Raw genomic sequence first — 16,170 nt, 5'->3', positions numbered from 1 at the left:
CCTTCAGCAATCCCACCTGCAGCTACTAGGGGCTGCCCTCTCTCTGCTGGTGGCCAGAGAAGACCTTTCCCGTCTGTGCTTACTTTTGCCATACCTCTGCATACACGATTCCTCTCTGTATAGTCCTCAGTTGACACCTTCTCTGACTCCACCCAGATCAGACCCCTTGGTGTGACATCAGTCATAGCACCCCAGATCGCACCTCCCTACTAATATAACTGCCCCTTGTGATTTATGTCTGCCAGCCATCTAGGCTGTGGCCTCCTTGAAGACAGCACAGCACCTGTCTTGCTCCCCAATGCACCCAGTGCCTAGGACATAGAGGCCACACTCGGGAGTCATGGCCTGTGCTAGAGGGAGGCAGGCCAGGGCACGGACATGTTCAAGGCCGAGCTGAGGGAGTTTATTTGAGAGGCAGGGGGCAAACATATTTACACGGGCCGAGTGGGGGCATTAAAAGCAGAAGCAGAGACTGGAAGTTCCGGGAGCAGCTCAGACGAGTTCCACCTTGGCATTGGGGTATACCGCCACCACATCGTAGCCCTCCGGCGGCTTGACGCGAGCCTTGGCGTGGCTCTCACAGTAGAGCCGCTCGTCCAGAAAGAAGTAACCGCGCTGCTTAAGGTTCAGGCCGCAGTCGCTGCACATGAAGCACTCCGGGTGGTAAAGCTTGTCCCGAGCCTTGACGATGGTGCCCCTGATGGGGAGACGGGGAGAGAGGGCTGCTTCCGGCGACTGATTGACGCATTCGTGAGCGCTCCCATCCGGGGCCTCAGGGCCTCGGGTGGGGCCAAGGGAGTACCCAGGTCAGGGTGGGGAAAGCAGGGCGTGTACTCACACGATGCCATGGCCACAGCGTGTGCATTCGGGCAGTCCTTGCAGGCCACTCAGCGGAGTGCCCAGCTTGCTGGCGGTGGGCTTGAGGTTGCGGGGGCCGCCAGGCCCGGGCCGCTCCCCTGAAAGCCGGAGCGCAAGTGGCATGAGCCAGGTGCAGAGGTGAGAAAAGGAAATAACTTCAGTTCTACGCGGTGTGGGTTGGGCCCTGCTTCAGGGACCACCAGCACTGCGACTGGGGACGAGGTTTGGAGGGCATGGGACCAGGGACTGCGACAAGGGTGGAGTGAGAATCAGCACTCACAGTTGCATTGAGCGGTGTGGGAACGCTGGGAGGAGACAAGGCAGGGGCAGATGGCTGGGAGGCAGGGCATGGGGACGCAAAGAGAGGGGGCGGAGCAATTCAAGGCAACTGAGGGAGTGGGAAGGCAGGTGGGGCAAGTTGGCAGGAGTCTTACCGCCCTCCCCAGCCTCTAGCATGCCCTGCAAGTAGCGGAAGGAGCCTGACTGCTTGGGCTCTGCAGTCAAGGGCTCAGCCGGCTCCCGAAGCATCCTGTACACCTCGGAGCCCAGGTCCACTCCGCAGTCTCGGCTCCGCGGGAGGCCTCTCGCTGGGTCAGTGCTGCGTGAAAAAGATGCACCAAGGGACAGGGTTGTGGTACCAACCTTCCCCTCTGCCAGCTCAGGGGTCTGGTGAGGTTTCATGGATCAGAGTGAAACCAGCTGAGACCCAGAGATCAAGTGTCAGGGGTCAAGATGAGATTTGAGGGATCAGGGATTAAGATGGGATCTGGGTGTGGCTTCAAAGGCCATCTCTCTGTACTACCTGTGAAGTGGAGACACATGCAGGGTGCTCATTTGAGTCATTAAGGTAGCCTCACTGTTGCTGCCATTGTGATGCAATGGGAGGTGAGATGGCTGCCCATAAGGAGGTCCCAGGCCTGGCCTGCCATCTTCTAGCCCAATCCCAGTGGCTGAGGGCCGCCTGCTGGTCGCCGGACTGCCATCCTACAAGAGAGAGGGGCCTAAGCATTGAGAAACCCTCTGGGGTAGGGTCTCTGGCCATTACGTACACATCCCACCCTTACCCTGTTATGCCAGGCCTTGCTAGATGTTGGCTGGTTACCCTGGCTCTGGCATCTCTGGGCTGTGGTGCCTGGACAGGGAAGGGCTGAAACTTGGGACTGGTTCAACCCCAGCAGAAGTGAGAAATGACCATGGAAAGGCAGACACAAAAATCTGAGTGCCTTTAGATTCAACCTTGGCACATGAACTGTGTGGTGGTTCTCACCACCAGTGCCCGTAAGGGATAGTGTTGGGGCAGGACCATTCCAAGAAGCCTTTTAAGGCCATTGTGACTGGAGCGAAGTGTGTGGCTTCCTTGCAGAGATGGTTCTGGTGCCAAGCCTTCTTACCTGCCAGAACTGTGCTGGGTACTGTATGGGCCCATAGTCGTGAACGTGAAAAACAAACTCCTATCCTGCAGCCAGGAAGAGTCATCAATCATTGTGTGCCCAAAGCACACAGTGGGAGTGGGAGCAGACTGAGGCTGAAAGGTGTCATTGTGAGGTCAGCCCCCTTTAGGTCTGTACCTTTGCTTCCATTTCATGTTTCCTAGCACAATATGGGTGGCTTTCTATAGGCAGAGCAGATGAGGGGCAGCGGCTGGGTCAGGGCTTAAGGATCCCCACCCCATCACCCCATGGCCAGCCTGGTGCCCTTGGCTGAAACATTTCAGGGAATGCCTTGAAAATGCCTCCTCAGCTCATGAGAAAAGGGCAGTATCTCCATAGGTGTGGATCTGAATGGGGACTGGGGATCTTTGTCCCTGAAGAGTCCAGGGCCATCTGCCCCTAGCTTGCAGGCACATATAGGTATGCACACTCTCACAAGGACTTTCACAGGCAAACACATGCACGCAGACAACACACAAGTGCCAGCCAGTCCACCAACATACACCTAATCACACATACACAGTCTCACATTCTCAGAGCCAGGGCTGGTCACCCTGGGGATGGCTATAGTAGCCTCCATGGCTGGGATGAGATTGGTGGCCAGAGCAGCCTGACTTTAAGATAAGGAACAAGAGTCCAGGCTATGAAGGTGGGTCTCAGCCTCAGCCTGGGAGATGACATGTAAATTTCTCCTCTGCTCTACAGTGGGGATGGAGAGACTAGATGGTGTGGACAAAATGTTTGTTCTAGGGGGAAAGAGCCCATGCCAGGCAGCCTCCAGCACTGGGGCACAGTGGAGCCTGCAGGGCTTTATCTGGACTGCCCCTGCTTTTTCTGCAGCCTCTGACCTGGGCGGGAGCCTGGGGAATGGGTGGATCAGTCACTGAGTGGGCGTGGTACCCCCATTTCCCCCACCCCAACAGTCAAAGGGGAGGGTCTCACTGCCCAGGTGGGCCCCCATCAATGAGGCAAACAGCAGTAGGAAAGCCCTTATCCCCACTGGGCGGAACAAAAGCCCCTGAGAAACCTGAGCACTTTTGCACATGTGTCTGAAGGGCAGACAGGCAGGCAAGGCTGGCCTGGCCTATAATGGGGACCAGATGGGCCATGGGCTGTGGGGGCAGGGCTGAGCTTGGTATGGAGGAGGCTTCAACAGGAAGGGGAGTCAGAAGGTCTTGGAGGAAGGAGGCCTTTACTCACCCAGCAGGGTGTGGGAGTCCATGCAGGGTCATCAGAGCCACTGCCCCTCCCACGGCCTCCCGTGCAGCCGCCTCTCTAGGTATGAACTCAGTGGTTAGGATATACATGGTGACCTCAGTCTTTGTTTGAGTCCCAGCTCTATCACCTCTCTGAATCTATTTCTTCATCTGTGAAATGGGGAATGTAATGATATCTATATCATAAATTCCTTGGGATAAAATGAGACAGTTGCATACAAAGCACTTCATATACTGCCTGGCACACAGCAAATGCTTGTTGGACGAAGGGCTATCACGGGCATTCCTGAGCTCCTCTTCCTATTCCTGGTTTCCCCCCTCTCTGCGCTGGTGCACTTGGTACCATGTGCTCCTTCTCTCTGAGTATCCGTCAGCTGTTGATTTGGTTCTTGAAGCCTCAGTGGGATAATCAGCAGATTGGGAGTAACTGCCTGCTTTCTCATCAGCTCCCACATGAGTGTGGTCAGAATCTGGGACACTCAGCTTGGATGGAAGTGGGTACTGAATCCAGATGAGCAGGTAGAACTTCCTAGAGGCCAAACTCCAGCTCTCTGCTGGTCTGGGAAGAACAGGCTGGTGTGCTAGGGCTGCCTGCTCTACCTGGCTTGCCTTAACCCATCACCAGGTTCTCAGCTTAAATGGCATCCTCTCTGGGAAAGCTTCCGTTATCATAATCCTTTCTCAGCCCTGGGCTGGACCACATGCCTCCTGTGTTCCCATGTAAGGCCTGAAGGAAGAACGGTCTCTCTCCTATAACCCTGCATGACCTACATGACCTATTTGCACTCGGGGGTGCGTGCCAGGGTACCTTGTGCTGGTCTCAGGGCCAATTGTGGTTTTCTCCTCCTCTGATGGCTCTAGCTGGGCCCACCCATTCCCCACTGCAGGCGGAGGATGGGAGCACTTTGGGGACAATGAGCCCTGTGTCTGTGTTCCTGAGGACATAGCCCTGTGGGGGCTGGATGGGGGTGTTTCTGTTGCCACCCACGGAGCTCATGACTTTTAAGTACAAGGGGCGGGCAGCAGCTGAGGGGCAGCCCCGTTGCTTGTAGAAAATTCCTCTGACTCCAGCCTGAGCCACTGGCAGCCTAGTCCTCAAGGAGGTCAGAAAGGGAAAGTGTGGGGGCAGGGCAGCTGCTCTTTGGTCCCCAAGCCCACCTGCCCTGAGCCTCTCCTGAAGGACTGAACAGAGCTGAGCTTCAAATTCCAAAATTCAGACCCTCTTGTTCTATCCATCCTGCACTCACATGTGAGAGCTGGGCCTCACATATGTGCCAGGGGCCTACACTGTGCTGCTGCCTTCCCCCTGGTCCACGTCAAGTCTGGTCAATTTGTCAACCCCTGCCTTCCCCTGGCACCTCCCCTGAGGTCCAAGGGACTACCAGGGCAAGCTTCAGACACACAAGTGTGGCCATGAATCTCTGCAGGAACAGCTGAGGTCCTGGAGAAAGGAAACCGAGAGAGTCTCTGTGGTTCTACCTTATCACCTCATCCCTTGCCTCTGCACTCCCACCTAGGAGCTTTCTTTTTTCTGAACCTATGATGCACAATCTCACTTCTGGGCCTTTCTGCTTCCTCATACACCTCCTTTCTCCATGCCCCTTTGCCGGACTTATTCTTCCTAGTCTTTCAGGTCTTGGCTTGGATACCCCCTCCTCCAGGAAGCCCTCTCTGAACGCTTGGGTGACTAATGTGCCTACTTTGGACTCCTTTGGCCCTGGCTTCTGCCATCCCAGAATTGCTAAATGCCTCTCCATTTTCAGAATGGGCACTCCCTGGAATGTAGTAAGCATCTGGCCTCAGAGATTCCAGCAAAAGCAAGGTAGGAAACAAATATCAGAGCAAGATGAGGACTGGGATACGTGGTGAGGGAGAGACCATAGCGGATCCTTCCTTCTATATAGTGAAGCCTCTGTGGCGAGAAAGTAGAATAAGCAGGCCCAGGAGGCCACAGCCCCAGATGCTGAGTCCCACAGCTCTGGCACCATCAAAGACTAGTCCTGCTCCACCTGGTCCAAACTCTGTGGCCCAGAGATGTTGAGCTGGCTCTGGATACCTCAGCCCTGTCCACTTGGCTACCCCTCAAGCCCATGGCAAAACAAGCCCTAGAGCAGCTTCTCCTTGCCCCCCTCCTCCACTTGAGGACAGTATCATAGCTATGAGTCCTGTTATACGCAGAGAGGCGACTGAGCAGACTGAGGTCTGCTAGGTGCAATCACAGGCCGGCCAGGGGAAAACTGTAGTCTTAGATAGGAAGTGCCTTATATTCTGAAGTCAGTCTTCAGGCCTGAGTTTGGCTCTAGCCAGGCATCCAAGGCTAAGATGGGACAGAAGAGAACCTAAATAGTCTGAAGTCACTCCATGGCTCAACGTTTCCCCCCACCCCGGCCCCAAGCCTGGTGACTTCCTCTTGGTCTGGCATCACTAGGCACCAGAGTGAAGCCCAGCTGGGTGAGTAGTAGGCTTGAGCCAAGGCCTGGCCCCGTTCCTGCCCATTAGAGGTCCCTTTGTCTCAGAATCTAGGACTGCCTAGAGTATAGACAGAGCCCCCAGCAGATGTCCATCACCTGGGGAGCACAGGATGAGGTACAGACATGGCCTAGAGAAGTCTGCTGCTTCAGGCTCTGGCCGGGACATACGAAAGCCATGGTGAAGACATCTAGTGCAGTTTAACCCATGGACCAGGCCTGGCCCCTCTGCCCTGGGCTCGCTCTGAACCAGGCCAGGCCAGGCCAGGTGGTGTCCGTACATACCTGGGCCTCAGGGTCAATGTGGATCCTCTGTGCCTGAGCCTTGTCCTCTGGGGTACTGGGCCAGCTCCTGCCTTCAGGCCTGTAGCAGAAATTAGAATGGTCAGGTATGTTTGCTTAGTGTGCCTAATATGACTGGGACCAGGTCCAAGAGGGGCTGGGCTCTGGACCCAGAGCCCCCCAGGACCAGGCCTGGCATTGGGCACGGCAAAGGACACCACTGTAGCACTTGCCCCTGCACCAGAATGGTGGCCATTACGGCAGGAGATAGAGCTCCAGGTCAGCCACCACCTAGGGTGGGGCTGTGTGTTCCTTCCCCACCAGCTGCTCCATGCCTTTCTGGTCTCATTCCCAGGGAGGATGCAACAGAAGCCCTGAAGCTTCCCCACTTTTTTCACCCTCTCTGTGGCCTCAGCGTAAAGAGAGCGAGCTCATAGCAGGGCGAGCCAGGCCTCACACATTGATCAGCTAGGAGCCCATTTACTTATCCTCTTCCATCCAGAGCCTCTGGCCTGGCCTGGAGGTCAGGCATCCATGGGCTCTGGGGGAGGTGAAATAAAGGCTTTGAGGGGTGTGCCTCCCCTCCTGCTGCAGACAGAGTCATCACCAGTGTCTGCCCAGCCCAGATGGGAAACAGGCCATTAGGAAATTCCTGCTTCACCATAGAAACCAAAAGCCAAACACCACTCAGGAGGGAGAAAAACATCATAAACCTGCCATAAGCGGGGCAGGCGGGGCAGGCAAGGCTGAGAAGCTATGGGCCTGGGGCCCAGTCCTGCCACTCAGTAGCCCTGTGAGGAGGCAGCTCAGGAGGGTGCCTGGACCCCAGACTGACAGATGGGTGTGAAATGAGGCAGGTTACACCAATAATGTCCCCTCTCATCTCAAAAGGCATCTGGGTGCCTTCCAAGGTGTCACCACTGGGCCAGCAACTGAACTCTCTCTCTGTCCACCACCCAGTGAAGGATTTTAACTGTCTACACCTGTAGACCACACTTACTCTATATTTCCTCACCTTTGCCCATTCCTTAATCCCCTGCAGACTAGCCTTTCTCCCCCACAGCCTTTTGCAGCCCTGTGGAACCAAAGCTCTGCTGCCCCGAGGCAACACCATCCCCACTGGCATCTGGCCCCAGCCCTCTCAGCCTGGCTCCCAAGTGACTTCCCTAACCCACAGCTCTACCTATGGCCTCCACCCACTCAGAGCTCTTCTGGGATGAATCTAGGACATCTCATGTGGCTATATGGCCTATACTTCCCTGAGGTTCTGCCCAGAAGAGATGTTCAAGCCTGAGGTCCGAAGGTCAGAGTGCACAAAGTACCCAGAGCCAAGAGTGTGGCCCAAGGCATCATATCAGAATGAAGAGCTTATTCAATCTCCATTCCCAGGCCTTCATGTCCAGCTGGACAGGTGGCACCATCTACCATCTCTAAGCAAATGATAGCCCAAGTGTGGGCCATGCAAATGCATCTTGTAACATACATAATGGGCAACACAGACCCCACCAGAAGCCCAGGGTTGGAACTGATGCCAGGAAGGTCTGGGCCTACAGAACATGTCCAGAAAGTGTGAGTTAGCTTGGATTGTTGGGATAACTGGTTCTGAGTTCTAGACAAAATAAGCATAGCAGGAAAACTGGCCCTTTCTTTCACTTTGCATCCTGTGGAGAAGTCTGTGGTGGATTAGAGCCCTCTGTACACAAGAGGATAGGTGGTCTGGGCAGAGCTCTGGGGGGTAGGGGCACAGAATAGCTCCTTCCAGCTAGCTGACCTGGTGGATCCTCCACAGAACCCACATTGAGGGGGTCTTTGGGGCATAGGTCCTGGCATAGCAAACAGGCTACAGAGCAGGTTCAGAGGCTTACAGGTGAGATGGTGCCCAGGAAAAGAAATTCTGACCCAAAGGGTCATGGTGGCCTTTGTGATCGCCCAGACTCTGCATGTGTGAGAAGTGGAGATGGGAGCTGGAGGACAGGACCCCATATTTTCACCCTGAGCAGACCCGGTGTGTCATAAGCATTCAATCCCCAAATCACAAGACGGTCCCATTTTGGAGTTAAGGAAGCGGAGAGCTTTAAGATTAAGTGATTTAAGATTAAATCACTTGCTGGAGGACCACACAGTTCTCAAGTGCAGAGCTGGGGTTTGAACCCAGATCTGTGATAGTAGAGAATGTGCTCTCACCTGCTCCATGGCCAGGCAGCATTTGGAGGCAAGGTAGAACAGATCAGGGGGCCCCTGGCTCCACACATGCTTGGCTTGGAAAAATGAGCAGGGATGAAAGGAAGGAAGGAAGGAAGGAAGAAAAGGGGACCTCCACCCTGCCCCCATGCTGCTGCCCTCCCCTGACATCATTCCCTCTGGGAACCTCCTGACTCAGGCCCCCTATAAGCCTCTGCTGCCTCCCTCACCCCACTACTACCAGGGCTTCCCTTGTTTAGCCATGTAAAATCAAGGCCGGAGGTGAGTCAGGGCCCAGGAAACCAGCCAAGTGGGGTGACCACAGAGGCTACTCGTGGGCAGAGCAGTGCTGATGTTTTCCCCAGCCAGACTGTACCTCAGTCTGGGAGAGGGTGATGAATGTGGTCCTTCTTTAGGGAGAAGGAAACCCAGGTTCACAAAGGTCATCTGGTGTACTTAAGACCCCAAAGAGTCTGGATGAGAACCAGCTCTGCTGAACTTTCAGGCCAGGGGCTCCTTACTTTGGACCAGGTGGAGGGTACAAGGCCTTGGACTTGCAATCAGCTCAAAGAGCACAGTCAGGGATCCTGACCCCAACCTGGACCCAGACACAAATGGATACTATTTCAGAAGCCTTCCTAACATGTTTAATGGCTCTCAGCCCTACCAGCACTAAGGCATAGTTAGCCGTGTTGTGGTTTGGGGAGGTTTTGCCGACACACATCCACAGGGGATCATGGAAAGTCCCTGTTAGCAGTGAACGTGGCAGAACTGAACAGTTATGTCTGACTTCTCTGAATCCAAGCAAGACAGAGGGCAGGGAGATCCCACTCAGCCAGGACCTGGCCAACTGCCTTTAGAGCTGAACAAAGACCCAGGGCCTGATTAAGGCTGTGAACACCCCAGGTGGACTTTGCATCCTAGACCATTTATAGGGTACAGATGGGGCTTGGTGATCCCCAATCCTCCCTTCATGTAGGCTGGATGGCATTACATAGTCTACAATATCCGGATTTAACTGGGGCAGAGGCACGGGCCATAGTGGGGACAGCTGAGGGTAGCCACAGGGTGGTAGGAGTGGTTAGCAGCCACTCCTAGGAGTGAGAGACCTGAGGACAAATTTTGCTTCCTCACTCCCTTGCTGTGTGACTTTAGACACCCTCTAACCTTTCTGAGATTCAGCTATCTCATCTGTAATACAAAGACTATACTAGGTTTTACCTTATCAAGCAGGTTTGAAGGTTAAATGAGGTGTTGGACAAGAAACCACTTTGAAATGGTCATCAAGCAGATCACTCGGGTGGAGAGAAGACTGAAACCATCCCCCTCCCCAGAAGCCACCCAAGGTCTTATTTCATACTTGATTTGGGCTGCCTGTCTCCTTCCCATAAGTCCCTCCATACACTTCCAGCCCTGAGCTAATAGGGAGCTTCTTCCCTTCTTAAGCCACTCCCGTCTCCAAACAGTGCCTGGCAGGCCCCCAGGAAAGCACTACTTCCGAGGACCAGGGTGCCATGAGCTGAGGCAGAGAGACTGTGTGAGGTTCAGCTCTCCCATGACACTGGCCATTTTTAACTTACCCTCCCCTTAAATCCCTCCCCCCCCATCATCCTGGCCCAGCCTGCCCTGTGCATACCTGCTCACGGAGAGTGTGAGATGGTCATGGCAGCCCTTGATGCGGTTCTGCGCCTCCAGGTGTGTCATGAGCTCTGTGCTCTCACCATTGATGGCCTGGATCAGGTCTCCAGGGCACAGGGCGGCCAACGCAGCCTTGCTTCCAGCATGGACCTGTAGGTGGACAAGCCAGATCACTGGGAATTGGTCATTGTGTGGCCTTGCTGCAGTCTCTGCTCTAGAACCCTTCCAACCTCAGAACCTGGGCTATGTGGCCCTCCTGCCAACATGACCTGTGGGTAGGCAAGTTAAGACACTGGTTAAGTTCCCATGTGGTCTGGCTGCAGCCTCTGCTCTAAACACTCCCAATTCTAGCACCTGAAGGACTGGTGGGGTGTGAGTGCATAAAAGAGGGGCATATAAGTGAAGGCATATAGGACTAGGACAGTAGGATGTCACTCTTGTAGCCTGCATATGTGCCCAAGGACATACAAAGGACACACAGGAACACATGTGCTCCCAGATACATACAAAGCATGGACGTGTCACAAATACCCTACATAGACAGTGCCCTACCCAGAGAGACTGCACAGAAGCCCCTTGACCTGATATTTCCTAGTGATCTTGTCTCCCTACTTGTTTCCTCTCATCCCTACCTCCCACATTCACTTCTACCTACCCATACTCTGTCCAGGCCAGTTGAATATCCAGGCTACTTACAGCTCCGGATAGTTCTCACCTCCATGCTTCTGCAAATGCTGTTCTCTCCACCTGGAACACTCTTTCCTTTGACCTCAAACCATAATTATCAGCTTACACCTCCTCACCTTCAGGTCTTAGCAGAGAGGCCATTTCCTCTGGGAGCTGGTTCTCTGGACTCTCACAGTACTCTGTGCACCCCCTTTACCATTTTGCTCCCCTAAGTGCCTCATTCTGGGTCTGTGTCACCACCTTTCTAGTCAAGTTCAAGGCCATCTACTTCCAGCTGCCAGTCTGCACTCCTGAGTCACAATTTCACCTCTACTTCCTCTGAAGGATAGACACTCAGGCCACTCTAGTGCCACTATTGACTCCAGTCAAATGGTGTCCATATATGGAAACTCTTACAATACTGGTCCCCTCATGAGAGCCATATGAGGTTGGGGAAAGGCTCACAGGGAGGCCTGAGTAAGGAGTCCAGGGGAATTCAGGCAACAGGGAACCCTTCGCCCTATCCCTGGTTCCACCACAGCCTTTGGAAATAGATTTTAGCCACCCTCATTTTTTTAAATTTATTTAAAAATTTTTAATGAATCTCTATGCCCAACATGGAGCTTGAACTGACAACCCCAAGATTAAGAGTCACATGCTCACTGGAGCACCTGTGTGGCTAGGTCGGTTGAGTGTCTGACTTTGGCTCAGGTCATGATCTCACAGGTTGTGAGTTTGAGCCCCACATCAGGCTCGCTGCTGTCAGTGCAGAGCCCACTTAGGATCCTCTGTACCCCCCTCTCTCTTCTCTTCCCTCGCTCATGCTCTCTCTCTCTCTCTCTCAAAAAGAAATAAACGTTAAAAAAAAAAGTCACATGCTCACCAAGTGAGGGGCCCTGTAGGCACCCTCATTCTTACTCAGCCTCTCCAGTGGTGCCCAGTTCTCGAGAGCTGCCAGTGACCCTGTTCCTATTGCTGGGGTTGGGCGCTCCTGGAAGCCAAGCTAGGCTCAGCTTATCCAGCTTTCAGCAGTGAGTGGACAAAGCTGAGGTGCTAGCAGCTTCTTGGCTGGAGTCCTGATGCGGGCAGTGCCTAAGCTGACCTGCCCTGAAATATTTTTGCCCCAAGGAATATTTTTCTAGAGTATGACACCCTCAGCCAATAGACCACCATGAATGCTCATTCACAGGGCCTGGCACCTATACAAGCCTGTTATCCTGGGGAAGCACCCACTAGGCATCATTCCACCCTCTACTCAAGGTCCTGCTCCAGGCCCCTATCCTTTATGGATACATGCTCTATGACATGGCCTGGGCTTTACCCATAACTAGTTCATGGCAAACTTTCAACCACCTGGTGAGACAGAGGCTGTTCTCATCCCTACAGATGAAGTAAGGGAGGCTTGGGGGAAGGGACACCTTGCCCCAGTCCCCAATGCTGGAGAGAAGTATTCTTCTTCAGGGGGGTGGCTAGCTGCAGGATGACTCAGCCAGCACAAGGGGTGCATTCAGGCCCCTGTGGGTGGAGGAAGTTCTTGAAAGCAGGGGTGGCTGGGTCTCAGCCAACTCCATTAGCTCGAGGAGTTCTGGTCAGAGAGGGCATGAGGCCAGGAAACCATGACTCTCCCAACTGCCTTTATATGCATTGTCTCATTAATCCTCAAGGAAAGCCCATTTCTTAGATGAGGAAACTGAGGTCCACAGAGGTGCAGGACACTCAACTGATAAATGGCAGAGTTAGGGCTTCATTCCAAGCCAACTGGTTCCAAGTCTTATCTACTAACCACTGTGTAATTTTCTCTTTCAGGGGAGAGACAGTGTCACAGGTAGAAAGATTGGCATGTATAACGGCTCGTCTGGGAGAGAGAGTAAAAGCAGGCTCCTGGGGTTGGAGCATCATTAGTGAGGAGACAATGGAAGAGAAGTCAGAGAAGAAGCAGGGACCAGAACTGTAGGCCTTGTAGGCCCAGGTGAGAAACTGGCATTTCTCCTGGGTGGTCTGGAACTATGGAGGGTTCTAAGCAGGGAAGTCATAGGACACAGATTAATTCAGGCCTATCCCTCTGACTGCTGAGTGGAGGATAAATAGATGTGGGGGTGTCTGGGTGGCTTAGTCAGTTAAGTGCCCGAGTTTGGCTCAGGTCATGATATCATGGTTCGTGAGTTTAAGCTCCGCATCAGGCTCTCTGCTGTCAGCATGGAGCTTGCTTTGGATCCTCTGTTCCCCTCTCTCTCTGTACCTCCCCCTCTCACGTGCGCACTCTCTCTCTCTCTCTCAAAACAAACAGTTTAAAAAAAATAGAAGGAAGGGAGAGGGGAACAGTGACGTCAGCTGGGAGACTGGGGCATGAACCAACCCCCTCACCTGTAGTAGCTACATTTCCAGCCCCTGCTCCACTCTGCCCAGCCTAGATGCTGTGATAGGCTGGGAGTCACAGAGTCCAGTGCCATACTGTCCCATCCAGTCACAGCAAGTTCCAGACAGGTCTGGACTCCTGGCTCTGCTCTGCTCCTCTGGATACACTCACTACCTTAGCTCCTCTGAGCCTTAGTGTCCCCATCTATAATGTGAGGCCGGAGGGAGTCCTTACTTATAAGGGCTCTTGTGAGGACTACCTGAAAGAATCAAGGCAAAAAGTCCCCACAATAGGTTGGGCACATGGTGGTGCTCACTCCAGGCTCTGGTTGCTGGGGAGCTGGTACCAACACCCATTAGGGTGGGGCCTGGAATGCTATGGATGCCCAGCCAAGACCAGCAACCACTATAGTTCACAGAGGAAGAAGCCTTGGGCAGTGTTCTTGGGGGCTCCTTGAAGCTTTGTGAGCTGAGGTTGCAAGGCCCCAGCTCTGCCAGGCACCCAGCCTCCACCCAGTCTGAGTGTGGCTGTCCCCACAGGAAGGTAGGTGGGAGGAGGCCCTGGAAGCATGGAAGGAGTTGGATCTTCAGCCCCCTTGGTAAGGACACTCCCACATATCATCAGTATCTGTAGACCTGCCCTTGAGGTACCTGTTGGGCAAGCTGTGGCCTGTGTTTCCTCAGCCCTAGAGATCTCCCTAGATCCCACTCAAACCCAGGCTCAGGCATCTTGGCTCCTTGGGTCTGAGCTGCTGCCACATGACTTTGGGGGACAAGGGGGGTTCTTCCCGGCCAACCCTCTCCCAGCCTGGCTACTTGCCTGCCTGCCAGGGACCTACATCCCTGTCAGCTCCAAACAAGGCCGCTGCTGCTGCTGCCACTGTGACGTGTGGAGGCCTTTCCTCCGCGGGCAGGCAGCCGCGTGGGCAACAGATGTCTCTGCTCTCTGCCGCCTGTGGCCGTCAGCCGCCGCCACTGAGCCTGTCAGCGGCCTCACGCCTAGGGTGCCTGGCCTGCTGGCTGGCCTAGCACCCCCACCAGCCCACTTTGGCGGACACACAGCAAGACACACATGGAGACAGACACAGAGGCGCGTGTGCGCGCGCGCGCACACACACACACACACACACACACACACACACACAGCAGTGTGCCTCAGGGAAGTGGGAGATGAAAGGCTCCCGGATGTGTTAAAGGCCCACCTCACTCAGCCCCAGGAACCTGGTGGCCGTGGGGTAAGGGCAGATGTGGGAAGCCTCCCAGGACAGCTGGGCCTGCCTGTCACCCTGGCCCCCAGAAAAGGGATTCCACAATTCTATGCTCCACCGGGTGCCCACCCCCTCCTAGGAAGTGGAAAGAAGTCTCTGAAAGCCCAGCCAGCTTAGTCCAGTCTCCGCGGAGAGAGGTGGCAGTAAGGTGGGGGAAAGTGGTTCTCAGTTTTCCTGACACAGGCCCCCAAAGATCAGAGCAGCCTGTGTGGGGATAAGGGATGGCCCTCAAATGGGCCCAGGGCCCCTCTGCTCTTCCCTCCAGACTGAGAGCCTTCAATGGCAGGATCTCTGTTTTGTCCTCTTTTGTCCCCTAGTCTGGGACCCCAAAGGGCAGAGTCTGACTCCCCTTTTTTAGCCCTTCAAACTAAGGGACCCCAAGGCTGGGCCAGGATCCTGTCTCGCCCGGATTGGGTACCCCTTCTTCAGGGCCTGAATCCCTTCCTCTGCTCCTCTTCCCTCCTCAAATTAGCCACCGCCCAGGATTGTGCCCCCTCTGCTTTCTCCTCTGTCCTAAGCCTGGGGTAATGCATAGCCCTGGAACCTTGAGGAACTGGGCTGAGGCTATTCTGGCCTCTGACCTTGTGTTGTCTTGTGGGCAGGGGTCTCACATCCTCACAGTAAGTCTCCCCTTTCCCTTCCCCTGGAAGCCCTGAATTCCTCCTGGTCACTTCCCCATAGGACAACTGAGGTCATAGATGAGAGTCTGACCAAAACTAGAGTGAGGAAGTGGATAGCTCTTTCTCTTTTCATATCCAGAGAGGACCCCAGACCTCCCTGGGGTCACCCAGCTCTGCTGGCAGGGATTTTTGTTAGAAGGGGGCTCTCAGTCATTTCGCCCCCAATCCTGACTGGGTTCAGCCTAAGCAGCGTTTCTGGGCCTCTGTCGATGGGTCCAGACCCCTGGCCCACGACTGCGGTCCTTCCCTGGCCTGCAGTCACTCCCCCAAAATGAGACCAGCAGGGAGGCTGGTGTGTGAACAAGGGGGTGGGGATCCTTCAAGGGACAGGGCAGGCAGGCCCAGCGGGAGAGAGGGGGGGCGGTTGGGGACCCACACTGCCATGCCTGGAAGCCTCTAGAGCCTGTGTGTCTCCCTGGCCATTCCTTGGCCTTCGAACTTCAGGGACGTCGGGGATCAGGGTCTCGAGTGGACCGCGAGGGCAGGGTCTCAGATGGAGGACCTTCCCGCCGCCCCGTGGCCATCAAACTCACCCGCGAGATGGTGAGGGGTGCGCTGAAGTCCCGGCCGCCTACTAGGCGGAAGCCCCAGGGTGAAGGGCCGCGCAGGGTCACGGAGTGGGGCATCGCGGGCCGGAGCCGCAGCCGGAGCCGGAGCCGGACACTGAGGAGCCGCCGCCGCCACCGCCGCCGCAGCCGCCGCCTGGACGCCGCGCCCCGCCCCCGGCCCGCCCGCCCCCGTACTCCCCTCCACCCGGCCCCCGCCCCGGCTCCCCGCGCGCCCGGATTGGCCCCGCGGCCGGCCCGCCCCGCCCACTTCGGGGGGCTCTGAGGACCCGCCCCTCAACCCTGGCGCCTATAGCCCAGCACCCCCGCGGGGTTCGCGGAGACCCCGGGACTGGGGCAGCCCCGACGTCAGGGATCCTGCCCTGGCCTCGCTCTGAGGTCCGCGGACCCAGCGTGGCCGCGGAAGGTCAGGCACAGGCCCTTTGAAGTCCCTTCTACCGGGCAGCGCCCCAGGCTGAGGAGGGATGGCGGCCCAAATGGGGGATGGGGCCCTGACTTGCTCAGAAAACTCCTCAAGGTCCTGGCAGGCAAGGCTGCCTCCCTGTTCCTCCGTGCCAGGAG

The 16,170-nt window shown here is 55.4% G+C and overlaps 1 protein-coding gene across 2 annotated transcripts; it reads right to left on the bottom strand.

The window, feature by feature from the left end:
* Positions 1-381: 381 nt before the first annotated feature.
* PDLIM4 (PDZ and LIM domain 4) lies at positions 382-15,759 on the bottom strand. 2 transcript variants are annotated; one of them, XM_015067402.3, is made up of 7 exons: positions 15,577-15,759; positions 10,073-10,224; positions 6,259-6,337; positions 1,661-1,842; positions 1,293-1,456; positions 839-956; positions 382-697 (listed from the first exon to the last, which is right to left on the bottom strand). In XM_015067402.3, the coding sequence occupies exons 1-7, from the start codon at positions 15,667-15,669 to the stop codon at positions 493-495; spliced, it is 993 nt and encodes a 330-aa protein (XP_014922888.1). In that variant the 5' UTR covers positions 15,670-15,759; the 3' UTR covers positions 382-492. The 2 variants fall into 2 exon arrangements, with proteins under 2 accessions (XP_014922888.1, XP_014922889.1); XM_015067403.3 differs by lacking the exon at positions 839-956 and having other exon boundaries at positions 627-697.
* Between the last annotated feature and the right edge of the window lie 411 nt (positions 15,760-16,170).

Source organism: Acinonyx jubatus, chromosome A1 (assembly GCF_027475565.1).
Source record: "Acinonyx jubatus isolate Ajub_Pintada_27869175 chromosome A1, VMU_Ajub_asm_v1.0, whole genome shotgun sequence".
NCBI lineage: Eukaryota > Metazoa > Chordata > Mammalia > Carnivora > Felidae > Acinonyx > Acinonyx jubatus.
The sequence above is the reverse complement of the archived record's forward strand: the minus strand, read 5'-3'. Positions and strand labels throughout refer to the sequence as shown.